At 38.6% G+C, this 23265-nt stretch overlaps 1 protein-coding gene across 1 annotated transcript in view; it reads left to right on the top strand.

The window, feature by feature from the left end:
• Nucleotides 1-23265, top strand: part of LOC139710999 (multiple epidermal growth factor-like domains protein 8) — a 72005-nt gene that overhangs the window by 23504 nt on the left and 25236 nt on the right. The window contains exon 4 of the mRNA XM_071622915.1: nt 426-609. Within this exon, the coding sequence (XP_071479016.1) occupies nt 426-609 (184 nt within the window). The remainder of the gene's footprint in view (nt 1-425; nt 610-23265) is intronic.

The following is a 23265-nucleotide window of genomic DNA, read 5'->3' as shown; positions in this document are numbered from 1 at the left end:
AGGAAGAAGAAGAAAAAAAGAAAGATATCCACTGTAAAATCAATATCAATGTAAGACCACCCATTTTGCATAGTGTACTTATGTATAGTTATTGTGATCAAATATCACAATTGTATGAAAACATGTACCCTTTTTGGTGCAATTTCTTTGCTTTCTTTATTTTTTCTGATCTTTAATAATCAAGTACAATGTTGGTTTTGTTTGTGTTGGATGTGCGATAAAGTATACTCTACTACATAGTGTAAACTTTCCTGTGTACACTTTGTAATATGGTTTCTCATTACTGTTGTGTACACATAAAAGAGATTAAAAATCATGTTCTAGTCAAAATAGAAGAGGAAATAAACAAGTGAGTGATTTCTATTCTGTTCTTCCTGACTGATATCTTTATACATTGTATTATATTTTTATTCTGTTTCCCACAGCCCGCCCAGCAGTGTGTATGTGAAGAGGGCTACGTAGGGGAGGGGTGCAGTCTGTCAACGGCCAACGACTCGGGGTGGGGTCAGTCCTTCCTGGTGTCCAGTGGGGATGCAGGGGGGCTGAGCAGGAGGACCGGCCACGCAGCGGTGTACCACCAGGAGACCGACAGCCTCTGGATCTTTGGAGGTATGTATCAAAGAATATCATGCCTTACGGATGCCTTTAATCCGTTTAAGACCAGTCCCGAGTATACTTGAGCTGGTGTCTATGAGATGCGAAATGTGTGTTATCTCAAAAGCAGCCCGTCCTCATTGGGTTAAAGACCCGCCAGCATGAGGATTCATGGATGTCCCAATTCAGTTGGTACCCACTTCAAGAGTGGGTAGGCCCTTTTCAGGGCTACATACATACCCAACAAAGAATACATGCTTTACCATTAAGCCTTCTACCACCCAACGTTTTGCCCCCACAGAGGCCTTCAAAGATTTCATAGCACTAGTCAGCAAATACATGCACTGAAGGGGATATATTGCACAGATGGCTTTCAAGTGGAAGAGTTGGGAGTCTCTGTAGGTACAATGTAGGTGGGTCTTTATCAGCTTGATCTTGAAGAATAGCTCGCTAATGGGGGATCAGAGAAATATGTCCGAAGTCAGCTGAAATGTACAATCGCGTCTTCACCAGCTCGAGCTTCAGGCACAGTCAGGTTTATAAGCTCAATGCTAACACCCTCCCACCCGACTGCCTACATTCCTGCGTGGTGCGCAACGCATGCAGTGCTGATGTTTAAGCTCGAGCTGATGAAGACGCGTTAAGATTAGCGCGCTACTTTGCAAATTAGCTGGCTATTCTGCAAATAAATCCAAGATTTCTTTGGCTTAATTTCTGATAGGAATAGCCGGCTATTTCGGTCTTCATTGCAAAATTAGCGGGCTATTTTATGATCGGGCTAATTCTTTGGATCAGAAATAGCTGGCTATTCTTCAAGCTCGAGCTAATGAAGACCCACCTTAAGACTTACAGTGAGTTGTATAGTAGCCCAAAGCAAGCCGTAAAGGAGTACAAAAATGCATCACCCCGAAGAGCTGAACATACATTTTCAATAGAGAGTGTATTAAAGTGTGATAAACTCTTTCATTTTGTTATATCTTGAGCTTGTTGATTGGGTTGTAAATGTGCTTAATCCTGCCATGTAAGTTTGAGTTCTGGACATTTAGGAGTGCATTTTCTCTGTAGACGATGTGATGACTCTTTGAAGTAGGAGATCTTTACAAGTATACTTTCTTTCTTTCTTTTTTTTTGTCAGTAATGTGAAACCAGAAATTTTCGCTTGCATGAAACTTTCGCGGGGAGCCAGGATTTGCAAAAGTAAAATGCATGTGAAATGTTTTGTCGGTACACAATGCATGGCATTGAATGCCAGTTGCAATTCACAAAAGCTTTATGTGGCAATAAAGGCCGTTGGCTCCAATTAACAACCCTTTCACGATGCTTAGCATTATATGCCAGTTGCAATTCGTGAAAGTATTATGCCGCGAAAAAGGTCGTCGGCTGACATGTAGCGACAGTTTCATGCTGTAAATGTTTCTGGTCTTACAGTATATAAATGGCTTTTTTCAGGATGATGAAGAGACATTATGAAAATGACTCTCTGATGACTATTTAACGACTTTATGTCGCTGATGCACAGTCTACAATGTATCAGATCAAATGATATTGCGCACGAAATGACAATTGATTTATACCTTTTTCGTTGATGATGCCATTAGGGAATTAGAGGCGCTGTGAGGTTGAGAGTGATCATGGGTTGTTTTTTTTTTTTGGGGGGGGGGTTTCATTTTTGTGATAATTTCTTCCTCTTTCCTTTCGAAGAAAAGTTGATGTATTCCTCAGTGATCGTCAGTGTTTTATGGTGATGAGTTTTACCTGAAATAGCTCCAAATCCTGCTCGATATTTTCAAAAGGGCAGTGCTGCATTAAAGCTGTGGTTGATGAATGATCAGTAATCATGCTTATACTACAGGGCAGTAATTGCTGTATCGACGCCAGAGCGATATAGATAGAGAGCTAGCAATTGACCTTTCTTGGCTGGTTGCAGTATATGAGGCACACTGAATGATAAATTATGAAATCACAATCAGACAGGATTTAGTGTCAAAAGCAAATAATTTCAAATGAAAACAGAGCTGTAATGAGATGTTACAGTTCCATTTAAGAACAATGTATCTTTTTTAAATTTCTTTTTCTCCATCGCAACATAATCAGAAACATAATGCACAGTACACATGAAAGTAAAGAATTTCAAAATGTTATTAAAGTAGTCAGTAGAAAGGGGAATTACTGTAGAAGGGGCTCAGACGAATGAGATGGGGCAAATGATAGAAAAAAAGGTTTAGTCAGTCCCAAATATTTGTGATATATGTTTTAATCAAATATACTGTCTTTACTGATCAGTTTATATGATGGCTTGTGCACACTTTTTTTTCCCCAGATTTGTTTTCTACAAAAATGGCTAAAAGATCTGATATTCCTCAAATATGCACAGAGGGAATGAATTATTAATAGCTTCCTGTAATAATCATTGCCTGATGAGTAAGCCTGTGATCTGCAAGTTACTTCCTGAGTACTGTACAGCCGTAGTGAAAATACTTTTCTTAATGAGAAAGGACATGAAACTACAAAAGTATTTTTGACATGGGAAACATGAAATACATGCATTTAATACACAAGTTTGTGGGCAAAAATGTACCAATCTTGATGATGGTTGTTACAAATTGTATGTCCATATGTTTGTTGACATGATGATGAGACATATGAATGTATTCTGTGGAGTGTTGAAAATATTGAAAGATTTGTATGTGTGGTAGAGTGTGTGTGTATGATATGATGATCCACAGCACTTGTATGGCGCCACATATCTGTTATAGAAACATTCAAAGGCGGAATGTACAATGTGCTGTATGTGTCTTTGCAGTGTTTGCCTGAAGAGTATCAACAGCTTGAAGTATTCACTCCTCTTTTGTTGTCATAATACATTGTATTTCACTTGTTGAACATTCCCATATGCAGGGCTCGACACTAACGGTGGCCCGGTGGCCCGGGGCCACCAGAAATGAAAGTCGGGCCACCAAATTTCAAAAAAGGGCAAATTTGGTGGCCTGCCTCGGGCCACCAAAATGTTTTGAAAAGTATGTCAATAAATTCATAACTTTTTTGCGCCGGAAATTAGCAGTTAAATTTGTTCAAAGGATGGATGAAAAGGACTGAATGAATCCCTGAGAGTGAGTGTTGCAAGTATGTTGAAGTTTATTTATGAGTAGATATGTCCAGCTTCTAATTCTTACTATCATAAATCTTAATTTGACTCATGAAAAAATGGACTTTTAATGTTTTTTATTGTTTTCTTTTGGGACACCAAATTTTTCTCTCGGGCCACCAAAAATTTGAAATTTTGGATTTTGGTGGCCCCATCGGGCCACCAAACAAAAAAGTTAGTGTCGAGCCATGCCATATGGCATCCAGGTCTCACATTACACACCTAATGCTAGGATAGAGACTACTGTCATGTACTATAAAGTAATATGCAGAGAGCTATGTGTTCATGTTCTTTAGAAATGTTTCTGGCACATGTCAGTATGCATGGAGTGACGTGCTGGTTTTAGCAGCAGATCAAATCCTTGATTGCACACCAGTCTTTATTATCATTGTAGCAGGCATAGAGCCCTAGAGCCCTAGAGAGTGTGGCAGTGCGTTGCTAATGTGTGGTGATGTTTAATCAGGCCTACTGCGGCAACAAAGACATGTTGTGTCTCAAGGGACTGATCTTTGATACAACGCACACACACAACACACACACAAAACCCAAAACAGCAAACAAAATACAGAATAACAGCAGACTTGTTGCAGAGAGGCGCAAACACCGCTAATGATATGACACATGCAGTTGTGAGCTTCCGTTTGCTACCTTCCCCGCTGTGCCCATTTGGCACGAGAAATTAACTCCGTGCCACGATCGTGCTAATTCGTGATGACACAGCTACAGCAACAACAACTGCTTTCCTCCATAAGACTCTACTCATCACATCGTCGCACAGTGTGCACGGTTCCACACGCTTGCGGCAGAGAGGATAGACTTTATGATGCATGATTATCCTTTGCAGAGAAACTACGTGGGTGTGAATAAAAATCATCTTCTCTTTTTTCACAGTGAATTGCCTGAATCTGCTTTGGCCCCAATTGTTATTGCATGATGCATATTTACATGGTGTACTTTATAAAAATACATCTCGTGGTATAGATCCTACATTTTGGTTTGAAGGGACGATATAGTTTTGGTTGAGACGGGGATTCAGCTTTTAACTCTTTGCAAGATGATTACAAACCACTTATGGAATACTAAAGAGCATACAATTGTTCAAGAGAAATTCAAAATGCATTATGATGAAATTGGTTTTGAAATGGCTGAGATATCAAAAACAAAAAACAAAGTAGAACAAAGTGATTGCCTTGTTTTGGATATCTCACCCATTTCAAAACCATTTTTTTTTCTTCAAATAAACATTGAACTCCTCTTAGAATTGTATGCTCTTTCATATTTCATGAGAGGTTTCTTATTACAGCTGTATCACACACACACACACACACACAAAAACAAAACAAAAACAAACAGTTGGAAACCTTAAGTGGGCCATCTCAACCAAAACTACAACTTGTATACCATCCTTTAATGCTAATGAATGTGTTCCAAGTGTTATGTTTGCTTTCATCTTACGGAGATGATGAAACATGACATTGCTCATGTTTATACAGTGAGTGGGGCCAGAATCTTGAGATGTTTAAGTTCTAAGTGTTTGAGTTTCAAGTGTCTTATGCTGTCGCATTGGATGTTTCCATTGGCTGGGTTAGCTATGAGTTTGCACACCCATTCAAACTCACATCATGTCACAGAATATCAGTACAACAGAACTTTGTGATCAAGGAAACACAAAATACTTTGTGGCATGTCAGTAATTAGTGTTACAGAGCAACATGCTGGGTGCCATTTTGAAATTGACTTAAAAGCAAAGTTTTTCTTTAACAGAAAACCTGTCGTGGCTTCATGTGGTTGAACAGTCGACTGTATACGTCATATCTTTCGTGAGTATAAATTTTCGCAAATCGGGAATTCCCGACAATTTCGCGAATAGCACCTGACTCTTAAAATTTGCAAAAATAAAAACCTTGCAAAATATCCTCGGCGTATACAGTATTTGAAACTCCAGACCCTCACATGATTAAAAACACAGAATTCTTTGTTGAAAGTCAAGGTGTAATATCGTGGCAGCTACAGTGTAAAAGAATGCTGCTCTATCAGGCCCTGCAAGATTAAATACAGTATGGTATCCCTACATGCAGCTGCAAATGGGTAATATATAAAGAATTAGAAATAAATTTTGATTGAAAGCTAAACAAAACAAGATATTTTCTTGTTTTGTTAAATTCGCGGTCCAACAATGATTAAACGAAATTTGCTGAACTGAAATTCAAACCCTCGTGAAAATAACACCGTATTAAAGTATGGTATCATCAGCGTAGGATGGATGAAATGAGGTTTTGGGAAAAATACAGTGAAAGTGTTTTTCTGGGAAGGTGTGTTGAAGGGTGGCTATTCCCTGTCACAGTGAGTTAGATATGCCCCAATTCTTGATTCATGTTTAGTAGGCAGGCTTTTGAACTACTGCTATGAGGCAGTAAAGTAAACTGCCTCCACCTCTCATCGACAGCATACACCTCAGAACCATTTGTGACCCGCGACAACGGTTTCAGGCAAAAGTCGCAAGAGCAAATTCCCTCCTAGGCGGGGTACAAAGATTTTGACCATTATTTTTGTCGATTTAGGTTTTTTGCAGAAATCGAATCTTTGATATGTTTTCTACATCTACACTAGATTTCATAGCATAAGACTAAGTTTTTCCTATCGAAAATGGAATTTTAAGCACCCTATGTTGGATCGCACTCGTCAGTTTCGAGCTTCTTTCGAATGCCGCGCCAGTATCTCCAGTGTTGCTACGGCGCAGGGTCTCGCATGCGATTGGCTGGTGCGTCGCATACATTTACATAATTCGGCTTTCGGAGACACCAGTTGCAGCGTTTGGGGAATGCTTTGTCCACACGTGCACGATTACATGCTCCATTGTTCTTGCTATATGGCCATTTTTACAATCAGTGGTGTAAAATGCAGTATTGGCACTAATTGGTGTATAACTTTCTTATACACTGACAGATATGCATTATTTTTTCTCATAAACTTACCACCCACAGTGTCTACCTTGGGTACCTTAATGAACTTTCCTCTCTTTTTCTTTCAGATGTAGCAGGCACTTACATGCTTGAAATCCAACTCTTTTGGTGTACTCACTCTGACATAGTATTTTTGTTAGAGCTAGCATATTAAATTGTTTATTCCTTTTCATTATTTTTGTTGCTGTTGTGATAGACAGGCATCCAACTTTAAGAACTATTATGTTTACCAGGTTCTGCTTTGTCTTCTTTAAATACTGAAATTGTCCAAACTTTGTGTTTCGGAGGTGACATTTTCCGTTAACAATTAACCCCTCTTTTGAGTTAGCTCTTGTTCACAATTATAAAATTCAACTTTGCTAATTTCCATCAAAACAGAATAGTAATCAATCTGACTTAACTTTGATCTAAAGATTATTCAATTCAAATAACTTATCATTTTTTGGTGAGCGTTTATAAATTTATGTAACTTTTCCGTTAACATTTCTGTCACCTCCGAGACAACAGATTTATGTATTTAATTTTTTTATTCTTGACATCAGTTATACATTACATTTGCAAAAATGTAACATATCCCCTCACATTATCTCTGAAGGAAGGTAGTAGAAATATAGCCTGTTGTTTTCATTTCGGAGCAATTTACAATTTTCCGTTAACACTTGTCACCTCCGAAACACTTGTCACCTCCGAAACAACAGGCATATTATATTTGATAATTTCTCGAAGACAAAGCAATTTTGTTTGATTCTGTCCAATTGACAGGAATCTCTTTTGGATGACAATAGTAATATGGCAACAGGAAGTGAGAATTTTCTAGGGATTAATAAAAGATTCAATAAAAACTAAAAATTACTGTTTCGGAGGTGACAAAACACTGTTAACAAGATTTTTTGTTCATTTCTGTTGAAGAGAAACCATATCATGTACACCAATGGTTTCATTTATTTTAGTAACATAAGTCTCAAAGTGGAGAAATCAACTACCACACTCTCACTCTTTTTTTTATTACTAGACTGTACGTTTTAGGGCAAATTTACATTTTTTCACTTTTTTTTTAACAATGAGAATGCACAAAATACACCCATCTGTTGTATATATAATATTGTAATCAAGATCATTTCTCCTGCTTTAGTTAAGTAAACATATAGATGCTTTCATCTTAGAAGCTTGATTTCCAACAAGCAATTTAGTTGTGAAGATTTACCAATCACAGCTTTCCATGTAGGTTGCTTTTTCCTGTGTTTCGGAGGTGACATTGTCTGTTAACACCGTATTGTTGTGTGATAGTGAAAGGCAAGACTTCAGTTCCTTTTCACTATCTATTAATATTTTCTAATACATATTATATCTACAAAATCATCACAACAGAAGTGACTTTTGTATACATAGCTCACCAGAATTCCCTTGATACCAAAGTAATACTTGTGGCAGTTCTTTAATCTTTAAAAAAAAAAGAATAAAAAAAAAATCGTCAAATAATCAAACTCCACAAAAAGGCCACATGCCTATAGCTGGTGCACAACTTGTTCTTGAATTCATAGTTGTTGTTTTTCCAAGTACAATGTGGTAATCATAAACAAAATTATGTGATTTTTTGTTAATATGACAGTAATTATTACATTTTTCGAGTTGAACCAAACTGTTTATGACATTGTATTTTTTAAGATTATTGAAGTTATGTGACAACTAAAGTGAACAGAGGAACAACTCCCAAGGACTGGAAAGGGAAAGATTAAAAAAAAAAAAAAAAGATTTGTAGTTCTATTTCAGTACTTTTGATGAGGTGTTTACCTTGTTTTGTTATTATGTTTTATCTTAGAATTTGGCTTTAAGTACTGGAATTTCAAGGAAAAGAAAATGGTTTCTTAAAGGACAAGTCCACTTTCATATACATGTGGATTGAGTGAATGCAAATGTTCAACAGTAAAACATATCATTGAAAGTTTGGGGGAAATTGGGCAATCCATTCAAAAGTTATGGGTTTTTTAAGTATCTGCGCAATCACTGCAGGATGAGAAGACTACGACAGTGTATGATGTCACATGCATACAACGATATAAGGAAAATATAAGTGAATTTCACAAAACTTTACTTTTTGAAAAAAGTGCACATTTCTTCAACTTGCTTCTGATGTATTTTAGGGCAATATTATTCACCCTGCCATCCAAAAGAGAGAAGTCATGTGTTTTTTTATGCAAGAAAAGTGAAAATACAGAATGTTGAATTTTCTTGATACTTTCTCTATATCCTTGTACACATGTGACATCACAAGCTATAGAAGTCTTCTCATTCAGCTTTGACTGAGCAGAAACTTTAACAAGAGACCCGCGGGTCTAGCGCTCACCTGAGTATCGCAAGTTCACCTTTCACGCAGTCACTAATCTAAATTATTCACAGCTCTACCAAAATTTGACCAGGCATTCTCAAGTAGAAGATGAAACTGTACAATAAGGGCCCAAATTTTTTAAGATTCCTTAATTTGGGGGGGGGGGGGGATTGGGGCCCCCTGGGGCCCTCTGGGTGGGGCATGGTGCCCATTTTTATAAATTGAGATCCTGACCCCCTAGGGATGCTACCTGCCAAGTTTGATGAAAATACATCATGAGGTTTTCAGGAAGAAGATGAAAATGTACAATTCAGGTCCCCATTTGGACCTTCCCAACCCCCCCCCCCCCCTCCCCTGCCCCCAAGAGGGGCACCCCTTGATCTCCTATGAACAAACTTGAAAATACAGTCATTAATGTACTCACTCATAGTATTATCTTACCTCTATAACTTCTGATTCTAGAGAAGATTTTTAAAGATTCCTTCATTTTGGGGGTTTGGGGCCCCCCTGGGGGCCCCCTGGGTGGGGAATGGTGCCCATTTTAACAAATTGAAATCCTAACTCCCTAGGGATGCTACCTGCCAAGTTTGGTGAAAATGGGTCATGGGGTTCTCAAGAAGAAGATAAAAATGTACAATTTAGGCCCCATTAGGACCCCTCCTCACCCCCCTCCCCTGGGTCCCAAGGGGGGCACCCCTGATTCTGCCATGAACAAACTTGAAACTACAGTTATCAATGTACAAACTCATAGTATTAACTTAGCTCTATCACTTCTGGTTCTGGAGAAGAAGATTTTTACAGATTCCTTAAGTTTGGGGCGTTTGGGCCCCCTGGGGGCCCCCTGGGTGGGGCATGGTGCCCATTTTAACAAATTGAGTTCCTAACCCCCTAGGGATGCTACCTGCCAAGTTTGGTGAAAATGGGTAATGGGGTTCTCAAGAAGAAGATGAAAATGTACAATTTAGGCCCCATTAGAACCCCTCCCCACCCCCCCTCCCCTGGGTCCCAAGGGGGGCACCCCTAATTTTGCCATGAACAAACTTGAAACTACAGTCATCAATGTACTAACTCATAGTATTAACTTAGCTCTATCACTTCTGGTTCTAGAGAAGAAGATTTTTACAGATTCCCTAATTTTGGGGGGTTTGGGCCCCCCTGGGGGCCCCCTGGGTGGGGCATGGTGCCCATTTTAACAAATTGAGTTCCTAACCCCCTAGGGATGCTACCTGCCAAGTTTGATGAAAATCGGTCTTGGGGTTTTCAAGAAGAAGATGAAAATGTAAAAAGTTTACGCACGACGCACGACGGACGACGCACGACGGACGACGGACGACGGACGACGCACGACGCACGACGCACGACGCACGACGGACGCCGGACGAAGGGCGATCGCAATAGCTCACTTGAGCCTTTGGCTCAGGTGAGCTAAAAATCCATAACTCTGGAACGGATTGCCTAACTTTCCTCAAACTCTCACCGATGTGTTTTACTAATATTGCTATATTTACTCAACCCTCATGTCTATTGAGGTTAACTTGTCCTTTTCCAGTTTCGGTCCCTTTTAGGTTTATTTGAGACCAGTTTGTGTCCGGGACCTTCTGTGAAGTCGATGGGGAAAATTACTGAACAAAAACAAATTTTCCTCTCAAGTTCACAGAAAAGCATTATGCTGCTCTCTTCAGCTGGGAAACACAAACTGTTGTCTTAACCAAACTGTAAAAACCTGTTAAAGATTAGTATGAATTACAATCTCAAACAAAATATGAGCTGGTATCCATTATCATGAAAGAGAATAACCAAACAAAATAACAAGTAAGAACTGAAAGAAAGAGCTTATATTTGAAAATTAAAGCCATGAAGAAAGACATGAATGTTCACTAAATAGTTAACACCTGATAAGTTGGGTTGTCTCTGTGTTGTGTCACCTCAAAAACAATAAAATGTTTTTTCTTATCATATACTTTTTACTCTCAAAAGTGACTGTTAAATATGCATGATTTGCAGGTAATTTTCAATCAATTCAAAATGATATGTAAAATATACTTTAGTAATGTCAACAGTTTAAATGAATCTGGTGTGGTACATAGAAAATTTATCCCAGATGAACCAAACACCTTTCACCAGTATTATAACATTTGTATGGTGGCTATCAAGGATGATGAAGAATTCATGAACATCCTTGAATTAATCTATTTATAAAACTATGTGCAAACAAAAATGTACACAAGTCAAATAAGAATTTTTGCTTTTGGTATTCATACCGTATGTCCCCGCCAAAAAATTACAGTGGTACCCTCCGCAACAATAACTTTAAAGATAGTGAATCAATCTAAAATACAATGTAAGGGATTGAAACTATAACTCATTGCCCACGCCTTACAGAAAACCCCATTCAATTTGCTTCAGAGGTCAAAGAGAATTGAGGATTTTTGTAGAGCATGTGAGGAATCCCTTCCCTCCAAGTTCTGCATGTGTTTACACATTAATATGCAGTTCCAAGAGCATCCAAGTACTGAACTTGGAAGAATCAGACTCCTGACATCCTTTATAACAATCCACATTTCTTTGAGATCACTTAACCAAATTGACTGGGGCTTTCTGCAAAATAGAGCTAAGATGTTATAATTTAAGACCCCAAAGTAGAATTTAGTTGATTTAATCATATTGGGTGTTATCAATGCAAAAGTCTAATTGTAAATTTTTTTTTTTTTTTTTTTTTTTGGGGGGGGGGGGGGACATACTACTGTATATGAATACATGAACACAATGTTAACATTGAATGTCACCTCCGAAACAAAGTTATTCTTCCCTGGTGTTGTGGAATAAAATATTCTGAGAGTAAAGAAACATTACTGAAATGATCTTACACCCTCATTTCAATTTAAGGTAGAAAATGGAATGCCATGTTTCTTCTGGTATACAATATCTAGCTTATGTCCATCATATTCTTACTCTAAATTAATATTTGAACACAATGTTAACATTGAATGTCACCTCCGAAACGAAGTGATTCTTCCCTGGTGTTGTGGAATAAAATGTTCAGAGAGCAAAGAAACATTACTAAAATGATCTCACACCCTCATCTCAAGTTAAGGTAGAAAATGGAATGCCATGTTTCTTCAGATTACAATATTTAGCTTACATCCTTCGTCCAAATGGAAGGCAAACTACCGGTACCCATGCTAATTAATGAAGTGTAAAAAAACACTTGTTCTGTGTGGTTTATCTGCTTGAAACAGGAGTTAATTTCTTGTTCTCGAGTTATAATCATTAAAAACATTGATAAAAAGAAGAAGTTTTTGTGTTATTGTCCCTTATTCTCAAAATAAGTGAGTATTAGTATTAATGTCACCTCCGAAACATTCTAATATGTTAACTGTCACCTCCGAAACATCCATGTGTGAAAAATCCAAGTTTTAAAGAAATGATTGGAATTTCATTTAACCTACATAGGAAGGTAGCCCTTCTTAAAGACTTGTTATAGTAAGAGTTTGACCTGGCCTGCCCTCCAATAAATAGTTAAAATCTTAAAAATTACATGTCAATTGGTATTTTTCAGCAAAAATTTATAAATCTCATGTATTTTTTTTTAATTCACTTTATATTCAACCCCCAAATAGTTTTGATTCACAAACTATATATTGTTGTTAACCATATAAACTTTGCATGGTGAAGTTTGACTACAGAGTTTTGTCAATATGGTGCAATTCATGAAAGCAAAATTTTGCTTAAATTTACTTCAGGTGCCAGGGTTTTCCTTAAATTACACCAATAACCCTTCAGCTTTAAGGTCTGAAATGTTATTTTTTCAAAAATTTGAATACTTTCAAATAGGAATCAAACAGAATAATGAAAAAATATTTTGTTTGAAATTTTGACCCTCCGAGTACAAAAGTTACACCACTGATCGTAAAAAAGGCCATAGTGGTTTATATACGCTCGCTCTGTAGTGTGTGCTCTTCGTTTGGCTTTCTTTCCAAACCATTCTACCGCAGTGTTTGACAACGGAAGTGAAACAAAAATTGTGTAGCATGACATAATCGTGTGAAAAGAAAACTAAATATTCTCAAATTTGTCTACTTGTACCGCAGTAAAGATTATGACAGCAGACTGACTCAATGGAAGGTAGAAGAGAGGAAAGGAGCGGTCACATGTATTCAAATACTACACGTCAAGATCGCACCAAACTAACGAGTCATGTTTGTTTGTTTGTTTTGATTTAATTAGCACCATCGAACAAAGCAGCATATGCATGTCTTGTAAAAGCAAAACAAACAGGAAGCGTGACCCTTGCCAGCACTAGCAATTTTCTGCCTTCAAAAGGGTCGCCAATGATAAAGACAAATCAACCACAATGAAAATGTGATTTGTAAATGTGTGGATTCGCCACCGCTTCTGTTACATGCACACGGTCATGGCATGTGGATGCCATTGCGCAGGGCTGCCAACATTGGAAACTAGTTGAGAGTGAGACTCCCATGGGCCAATGCTATAATTTAGGAGTCAAAATGAGTGAGATCAGTAGAAATGCATGCCAACGAAATAAAGTTTTAGAGTGAGAAAGGACCAAAATGAGTGAGTCTCACGCTCAATGCGTGAGAGTTGGCAGCCCTGCATTGCGTAATGTGTGCACCATACACATGTACATGTACATAGCACCATACATGCAATTATCGTATTCGCCATCTTGAAAGACGTACTGGTAAAACAAACCCGAGGGAAATGCATTGTTTTTCGGCTCCATACGCTGAGCTCCGAGGAAGGTGCCCGGGAAATTTGACTCTCTCAGTGAGCCAATCAGAAGGTGATGTGGTTGCTAGAGGCGGAGCTTAACATCGATTGGCACCATCGTACGGATGGGTGATTCTCCCCTCGCATCGCCGCTCGGACATTGTCTTTGAGAAAGAGGTGAATCTTCAAAGCCTGTTTTCTCGCAATTTTGTCAGGCTAACAACTTAAAAAGTGCATTTTATTTCTCTTTCTATGCCCACTTATGGTGCCGAAGAATACAAGTGTTTTATATCAATGAAAAGCTTAGGAAATGGGCAATGTGATTCAGTGAAAAAAAGAATTTTCAAAATTCCCGACTTTTGCCTGAAACCGTTGTCGCCGGTCACATTTGCGTTTTGAAATGCAAAACATGTGCTGTATAGAGTATCAAAGATTTAGTCCCTTTTGGAAACCTGAAAATTTTATTTCTTTCATAAGCTGGTATGTAATATAAAATAGTGAAGTACATATGTAGGGGGATAGACCTTTCTTCAGAGTAAAATTGGAAACTTCTATAGGACGAAGGGGGAAACAACACTAGATTTCCAGTGTTGTCATTCACCCCCTCTGAAAAGGTCAACCGTTATTCTTGGCGCAAAATTCAACCGTATTCTTGAGTGACATGGACTTTGGAACAGTTTTTTTTTCGTATTCTGAACATTTAAAAACTCAGAGGCGTTTTTACCGTAAGATTTCATACGCAATGTTAGGATACATTATCCTTCCCCCTTGTGTTATTTTGTGATGTTTGCGAAAGGGATTACAATTATACAGCCTTTACTGATGGCGATGTACCTTGTCATGCTTGAGTGAACTCGTATATCAACCCTCTGGGGTTTTATGCATCAGCAGGGAAGATTAGTCTTTAGCAAAGGGGGGGGGGGGAGGGGGAACAGCGACAACAAACAAATATAGAACCAAAGTTTGTTCTTGTGTGTGAGGTATTACATAGCATTTTGCCTCAGGCGCACAACAGATCATAAAGCGATAACGCTATATGTACACAGTTTAGCACTCAAAGATTCAATAAACTGGTTAACCAAAGTGTGAATTATGGTTGCTGTTGATGCTGTTGGTGATCATTTTTGTGAACTTTGTACTGTAAGCGCATACCAGTAAAAATGTTTCTATGCATGATAATATATTTATTCAAAACCCTTGTATGATAGACTGCATGTGTGTGCCTGTCTATCATACATTTGTGTTTGTGTAACTTGTGTATTAGAGTTTTACTGTGCTTGCTTTGCCAATTCTTTGCAGATTTCTAATAAGTAATTACATGTGAATAGAGATTACCTAATCATCCTAAACCCTGTTTTGTCACCATGGCCTTTATGGAACAAGACGAATTGATAGGCCTCAGTGGGCTGGCTAACTTCTCATTCAAATTGAGAGGAATTGAATTGAACGCTGCTGAAAAGATCTATCCAGCTCCAGTTGGCAAAATACATACTAAATTCCTGTAAGATACAAATTATGTGTGATGTCAAATACAATACTATATGTTTGGAAAGTGTGAGAAAGTTGGAGGTAGCATAAAAGTTTTTTTTTTTTTTTTTGAGGGGGGGGGGGGGTGGGGAATTTGGAGCATGGATCAGAAGGGGTTGAGACCCAACTCTTGTACAAATGTGGATGTAGCAAAGCAAGATTTAACCAGGGAGGTGGAAGAAAGATGGAGTGTGCTCTTTTGAGTTTCCTTTGAAGTCATGCGTGGCCCCGACAGCGTTTTTTTCCCCCTCCCGTAATCCCATTACTCACGCTCGGCGCACTGCAAGTCGTAAATCTTGTGGCGGAAACTCACGACGCGAAATGCATTGTGGTCGGGGAATAAAATGGCGTCCTACGGTGTGAGCACAGAACTCTATGTGTAAGCAGTGGTGTAAGCAGTGGTGGTGGTTCTGGCGATCGTGATGTTGACGGAGACGAGTTTGTTGAGGAGGAATTGCTTCTTTAGCAAATTCAAAATCACATTGACACAGCAACTTAACGAAATTTGATTTACAATTGAAACTGAAACTCAGAAAGTTAGTTGGGCCTTGGCTTGGAAATTGGAGGCCAAGGCAAAGGCAAGGCTCAGGACACTGTTTAATAGCGCAGCGTCACCTCCACTCCTCAGGTATGCTGCCTAGCAAAAGCATACCTAACGTTAGTCCTAGCAGGGAGGTGGAAGTCTTCCACCTCCCTGGTCCTAGCTAGTAGACTCTGGTATTTCATAAACTAGAATCTAACCACTGTTAAACGTTAGATTCTACTAGCTCCAGAGGTGTACTCTACTACTTTTTAATTCAATTTTTTGTAACGTTAGCATGGGGTAGAGTCAAGCCGATTACCGGTATTTACCGATGAATGATCGAGGGAGAGTGAGGCGAAACGCTGTATACTAAGCTCTGTTTCCCCCCTAAAATATACTTACAGCATCATACATCTAGGCTTTTGTAGATATCATCTTTAATTCTCTACGGAAAATTATTATAATAAAGGCTGATATGTCTAATTTACACTTTTTAACACTCAACTTTCCATTCTAATATGTATTTACTACTAACTCAATTTCACCGAAACAACGGCAACGAACGCTGTCCCGACGCCTACGCGGCGGCCCTACAACAACCCGACGAGTACGCTGAAAAGCCCCAGCTCGCTCGGGTGCAGACGAAAAAAATCCCGCTTCGGTCTCTATGAAGCACTACTTTTACACTCGAACTGTTTGAAAACACGCTCGAACACGCTCATGTAACTTATATTATTTTGAAGATAAAGGTCAGGCCTACCTCTCTAACTATAAAAAAAATGCGGAAATGTGCGGAATTTCTCATAATCGATACAGAAACAATATGATGACATCTCTAGCGCACAAAACTAACTGCTCAGTAACTCCGTCTTTGTGTACCGATTTCGCTGGTTCAAACGGCAATCTCCTCAGCACAGTCTGCTGAACCAGCGAAAGGTATAGACATACCACGCTACCCAATTTTTGAGCCATAAGTTGTAGATTTCGAAGGGGGACGTCTTTCACTGAATGTAATAGACTGCCAAAATGTTGAATATTTAACGCATCGCTTCAAAGCCCGATTTTTACGAGCGTGTGTTTATGGAAGGCCTGGAAAGGAGATCATGTTGCGTCACTCTAGTGCGCCGGAGGGTGATGGGTGGACCGATAAGGCCAGATTTTGACATATTTATCACAGAATGAGGGTTGGATTTCAAGACGTAATCGGTGTAAGACCACTTGATTTTTTTCTCTGAGGGAAGCTCTCAGAGTGCCATCTCCATCTTTCTTCCACCTCCCTGATTTAACCATGCTAATGATGGGTCAGCAGAGTGGACATCAAATTGCCAGATAGTGCAGTTGTCACTTTCCTACCCCCCAAGCTGAGAGCAGTGTGGACGCGTTTGATAGTGCCGCAATTAATTACGCCGTCTGATGCGATTGATTTCAACCTCGTGCATAAATAAAGCATGTTGCATCCATTATTGGGGCACACTCTGGATGCTGCTGCCCTAGGGAATGCATTAGTCACGTCCATGTAGTTGACAACATCTTAAAGGCCCAGCATGAAACATTTTTGGTGGTTGAGAAATGTTGCGAGAGAGACAACCAAAAGCTATGACAGGTTCTGAGAGATTAATATTGAAATATATGCAGCTGTATAATATTCCACTTGAAGCTCTTCTTGGCTTGAAATTATCGAATGGAAGAATGTGTCCTCTCTTAATTACTGGCAGTTTTGAGATAATATTGTCCCTCAGATAGGACATAAAATGGAGGTCCCGTGTATGAGAGAGTCACAACTCATGCATGTAAAAGATCCCGCTTCATTCATTCATCTCAAAGAGCAGGGTGTTTAACCTGGTGAAGTGGTTCCACCTCACATCCAACTGGACCCCATGGAAGACCAGCTTAGCGTAGCTGCATGTGGGCTATCCAACCATCTTCTCAGATGGAAATGAACAAACAAACAAGCAAACAATGTATGCCAGTAACTGGTAATTGCAAAATCCTATTGATCACTTATAAGTAATTCACATGAAATGTTGCATGGGACCATTAAGCATCAACCATAATAGGTTGGCTATTCCTAGTTAAGGCCAAGTTCTAGGAATTGACTGAATAATGATGAAATATCACTTCTGCAAGTTCAGACTCAGTATGATTATACCTGTAGCATGAAAAAAAAACAACAGCACAGAAGACCTACAGAACAGATGAGGAGTCTTGCATGTGCTGTTACGGCACTACCACATTCAGTAAAAAGAAAAGATGAAACAATAGGATATAGAACAGCAAATCACTTGAACAAGGACTATAACAACAACACCAACAAATCCCTCAAGCTTTGTATTTATCTGTGTGCTGTGGACATGCTTCATTAGGGCTAGTGTGGGTGTTTGTTTGGGGAATTTCTTTGGTATGAAAATTTGATAGATGGGAGCAGACATTGTTTTAATACACCTTTGCGTAAGTGACTCATGCTCATTTCACAATGACCTATTCAGTATATCAGAATGTGACATTCTGAATAGATCAAGCATGAAAATGTGCTCAATACAGTTTGTGCTTCTATTTTGGGATGTATCCCAGACCTTTACAATTTGATATGGTAACAATTAGTGAAGGACGCATTAAAAATGAAATCCTGAGCGAGTTCCCTACACTTGTGAGGTTCTTTGACTTCCGGGTGGAATAAACTACAACTTGTAGTGTGCTTTTAATATAGAGCATACACTATGCAGTCTTAATAATAATAACAAAACTTGAAGGAATATATGTGATGACATTGAAATGATATCAATCTTTATACAAAGTCATATCTCTATTTAGTTTTCATATTTATGTTCATGTGATTAGTAATATTTTATGACATCAGAAATTGAGCATGGTTTGTATTGATTACGTATATGACTGTACAGGATCCTACATGTATACATTGTACATGTACAATATTATATGTTTGTCGAATACGAATTACAAGTACTAGGAATGTTCCACAGAGTTGCACCTTAACCTCCCGGAGGCCACCATTTCTAAGTACCAGTGCAGTTGTTCATGATTGATGTGCCTGTGGCTGTCTTGGGGTTAATTAATGTTGAGCAGTACTTGATGATGTTGACAGTACTTCGTGCCGTCTTGCATTCCAGACGAATGCTACCCATTCAAGTGGACTATGATTCATACCATCATTATACAGAGACTCCAACTCTCCCGTTTTCGACGGGAGATCTCCCGCCGAAAACCTTTTTTTTTGCAAAATCTCCCGTTCTCCCGTTTGAGATTTAATTTCTCCCGCCCTGGCTCTTTGTCTCCCGTTGGAAAGGATTTCTCACTTATTTCTATTGTGTGTTGAAAAAATAAGCCTTAGATAGCACAAGAGAGCATCTGGAACCCTAGGAACTTCGCGCTTCGCACCCATCAAGTTGGAGTCTCCCGTTTGCTAGGGGTTTCAGGCGGGAGAATCTCCAGATCAGAAGGTGCTTTGGGTTGGAGTCTCTGATTATACATCTTTGAGAAAGATGTCTCACTCTTTTTTTAGGGAGCTCTCCTTATCTAACCAACAAGGGTGCATCCGAACAGCCTGAGAGGGATTTCTCACTTTACAAAGAACTCGTCTGAAAACACGTTTTCCAGGGAATAATTTTCCAGCTATCGCATCGCAGCTACACTATAGCTATGCATTTTTACACCACTGCTACACAAACTAACAATTGTGTAGCAGTTTTCTTCCATAGAAGTGTACAGGATACCATTTGGAATATTGTTCATCAGCTAAACTTAGAGTTTGAAAATTGTTCCCTGTGTTTCAGAACACAGATCTCATTCCACGTGCCAATTCTTTTAGTGCAAGTCTGAATGCATGCTTCAATGATGTTTGTTCCAAATAAATGCTTTTCAAATCATACATGTATTTTGCCAGTCCTGGTGTGGCATAGTGTGTTCCAATTTTGATTGAGCTGTTTGATTCATCTCGATTTTGTGACAAATTTATTGCAGGGCATCCAGTTCACTCTTTAATAGCATTCAGTGAGATTACTGAGAAGACTTAAAATGTACTCTGGTTTCTGAACACTCATTGAGTGTACTGTACCAACAGAAACATGTTTCGAAGGCATGATAACAAACGAGTTCTTTTGCCAGTCTAAAACCTCTCGTAATCACAGTGAATGTAGCATTAGCGTTATATGAAGTATTCATGCTCATGATGGCGCCGATAGCATGCCCGTACAGTTGTGAAAACAATCATAATGAAGTGACCCAGATTTGAATTATTGGGTAGCTGTGGTTTTGTAATTTGTTATGTTTTTATTTGGCCCGAATCCAAATTCTGTGGGTGGGCTCTTCCTGTTTTAACAGAAATTTGAGTCTAAGGACCATACATGTTTGTGGTGGCATTGGGGAACGGATATAAAATAATGATAATGTTTGAAGTGGCTTGATTGTATACCAATATTACTCTGCTACAGACAAACTGAGTAGATATTATTATCAGACTTCTCTTGCAAGAAATGTGATTTATTGGATATACATTGTATATAAAAAGTACAGTGTGTATGCAATAGTCACCGGTATGCACTTGAGATATGTATGCATAAATGTATGCACTTGAGATAGAAGGGGGGGGGGGGGACAACACACACACACACACACACACACACACACACACACACACACTTTTGTTTTTGTTTTTCAACGATGTTTATTCTGTTCCATTCAAAGTAATAGAAAAAAAAAATAACAATTTTCATTTGCTACAATTGAAATGACGAAAATATACATTTGTGATCATAATAGCAAATTTGCTATTGCTGTACATAATGACATAACAAAAATTACATTTTCATGAACAAGTATCAATTTACATACAGTCACTTCCCCTATACTCTCAAAAATTGCTTAAATTTAACAGTGATAATTCAATTCTTCTATCATTAATCTTAATAATCATCCAAATGAATTATGCAGCAAAATTATACAGTAATAAATAATGGAACCATATTATTTATCAACCAATACCCGCCCACCTAATAACTCACACACACACACACACACACACACATAGGAACAGAGGGATATTTTCAAAAGTGAACCACTAACAAGAAATATTTTATCTTTGTATTCAAAATTACCAGTAGTTTGAAGTATTTTGCATCACACACAGTAGATCACCTCAGTGATACATGTGTACAGTATTGTTTGATAAAATGCAGGATTTTGTGATGGAGGCAAGAACTATTTGCTCAACAAATGATAATCTGCGTTGAAAAAAAAAAATGCCACAGAGCTGAAGAAGCTTTTGCTTTCTGTTGCGTACAGTATACTGTAGTTTCCAGGGCTGAAAATATATGCATGAATGATTTTGAATGCAGATGTCAAGCCTTTTGGGATTTGAGCTTTTCACAGTTTTGGAGTCAGAAAAGTAGGCCAACACAGTTGTGGTTTTGATGCATGTATGGTTCTTCACAGTTGTGAGTTACAAAAGTAGGCCTGCATGTTCAGCTTTGGTGTATAAAGGATGCATTCACTTCCAAGCTAGTAGTGGACTATAGCGTCGTTTTGGGGTTGAAATTATTAGCTGAAATTAGGCTGATTTTCTGGTTCATGTGGACGTTATTCTATTAGGAGACTGCTCAGTTCTATTTGAGAGGACATGCTGTACTTGACTGATTCTGAAATTAAAAAAAAAAAAAGTTCCCATTGTTTGGCTATGAAATGTTTGATCGTCTCCCCCAAGAAATGATTCAGCATGCTGTACTCCGGGGTACCATCGTAACCCGAGGTACGGCGTTGTGTAGCGCCATCTGCTCTCGTTTCCATTATCATACAGTTGTGCAATGTTGTTATGGCAACTATTTTCTCATCATCAGCGCGGGCATAAATCGGCACTGCAATAACAACCCAAATGCTGATTTTCCTTCCATGTCAACTTTTAAACAAGGAAGATTACATCAGAGCATGTACAATCTAAATGAGAAAAAAAAGCTATTATTTGCATGCATTAATTGTTGCATAATCACAAACAAGAAAACATTTTTGTGCATAATAATACTGAGAATTATTTTTACACATTTTTGGTAACCCAGGGTACAGTGCTGGAAAAAAAAAATAATGCAACAAAATGGCGGATTTTCATTTGGTACCCCAGGGTACCAAATATTGCATCATATGTTTGAGGGGAGTCTTCCCAAGAAATGACAAAGACCTCAAACTAATAACCTACACTGTAGGTTATTGATGCATTATCTTGCACACTATACAACGTAAGAAGCCCAGTGCAGATCGATCTGACTCCCTGCGTGTGTAGCATGTCTAGGTTCAGACGAGCTGCCCTTCAGCATAGTAGGGTCACCTATTACGAAGTTTAGAAGTACAGATTTAATCATTTAGTCTTATCATTTCAGGCCCTACAGAGAACAACAGACTGTTCAGACTGTATTGAATTTGTAAGTGGGGGCACAAAGAGCTCAGACAAGATGTCAGTCTTGTTTTTGAGTATACAGGTAGGCATTGTTCTGCATACACTTCTTTTTGCTTGTTGATATGCGAAACACTTCACTTTTATAAGTGTTCATGCAAACAGGTGGAGTGAGAATTTTACCATACATGTTCTTCCTACTGGAGATACTGTTCATTTATTATAAGTCTTTTATATGAAGGATACCATTTGTGTGTGTATGCTCCAAAGTGTTTGTTTGATACGTTGAGAGATTATATACATGTGCCCACTTGTCATCATATTTCTGATAGCATAATTGAGCATAATTATTCATTACATTTTTTCATCTTTTTCCTTTCCTTTTCTTGCGTAGACGAGAGCAAAATTTTGCTGTATGTGTGATGTCCGTGTACCAGTACTTAGTAAACTTTTTGTGTTGTCTTCAAAAACTTCTACATGAATCTAGTCTGATTGTGTAGACTACTGATGTCTTCACTAAGAGGAAGGGGCACATTACAGCAGACTATGCTGTATGTCATTCTTGTCGCCGTGCTCTAAATTTAGCCCCCTTTTCTCAGATTGAGTAAGAGAGACAAAACGCTGCACTTGCAGGTGTATAGGAGAAGCGTTAAAAGCAAAAGTCATAATCAGTCAAAAGTCCTATCATCATTCTTGCAAATTTCTGTGTGGCACCGAAGCCCTTACCCTTTCAGAATATGCCCTTCAAAATTGTTGAGAGCATGCAAAGCCGCAGGTCAAAAGTGTAGATTTCTGTGTTTGAGACCTATTCAGTTTTAAAACACTGTAACTTTTAATACATCGGCCTGCTGCCAAAATAAGGAGAAAAGATGATTCAGTGAGTTGAGTCAGGTGCATTGCTATGTCAGTGCATAAATCAGCTATTGTTAGGCCGCCTGAAGCTCCCCAGTTGACCCGTTGAAGACGAGTCCTAAGAATACTCGGGCAGGTGTCTGTGGGAAATATATATAGCAAATTGAGTTCATCCTCAACGGGCTAACATGGCTAAACATTTTATAT

The sequence above is a fragment of the Diadema antillarum genome, unplaced genomic scaffold (assembly GCF_040938485.1).
Source record: "Diadema antillarum isolate AM-2024a unplaced genomic scaffold, OU_Dant_1.0 seq00001598_RagTag, whole genome shotgun sequence".
In the NCBI taxonomy this organism is placed as follows: domain Eukaryota; kingdom Metazoa; phylum Echinodermata; class Echinoidea; order Diadematoida; family Diadematidae; genus Diadema; species Diadema antillarum.
The sequence above is the reverse complement of the archived record's forward strand: the minus strand, read 5'-3'. Positions and strand labels throughout refer to the sequence as shown.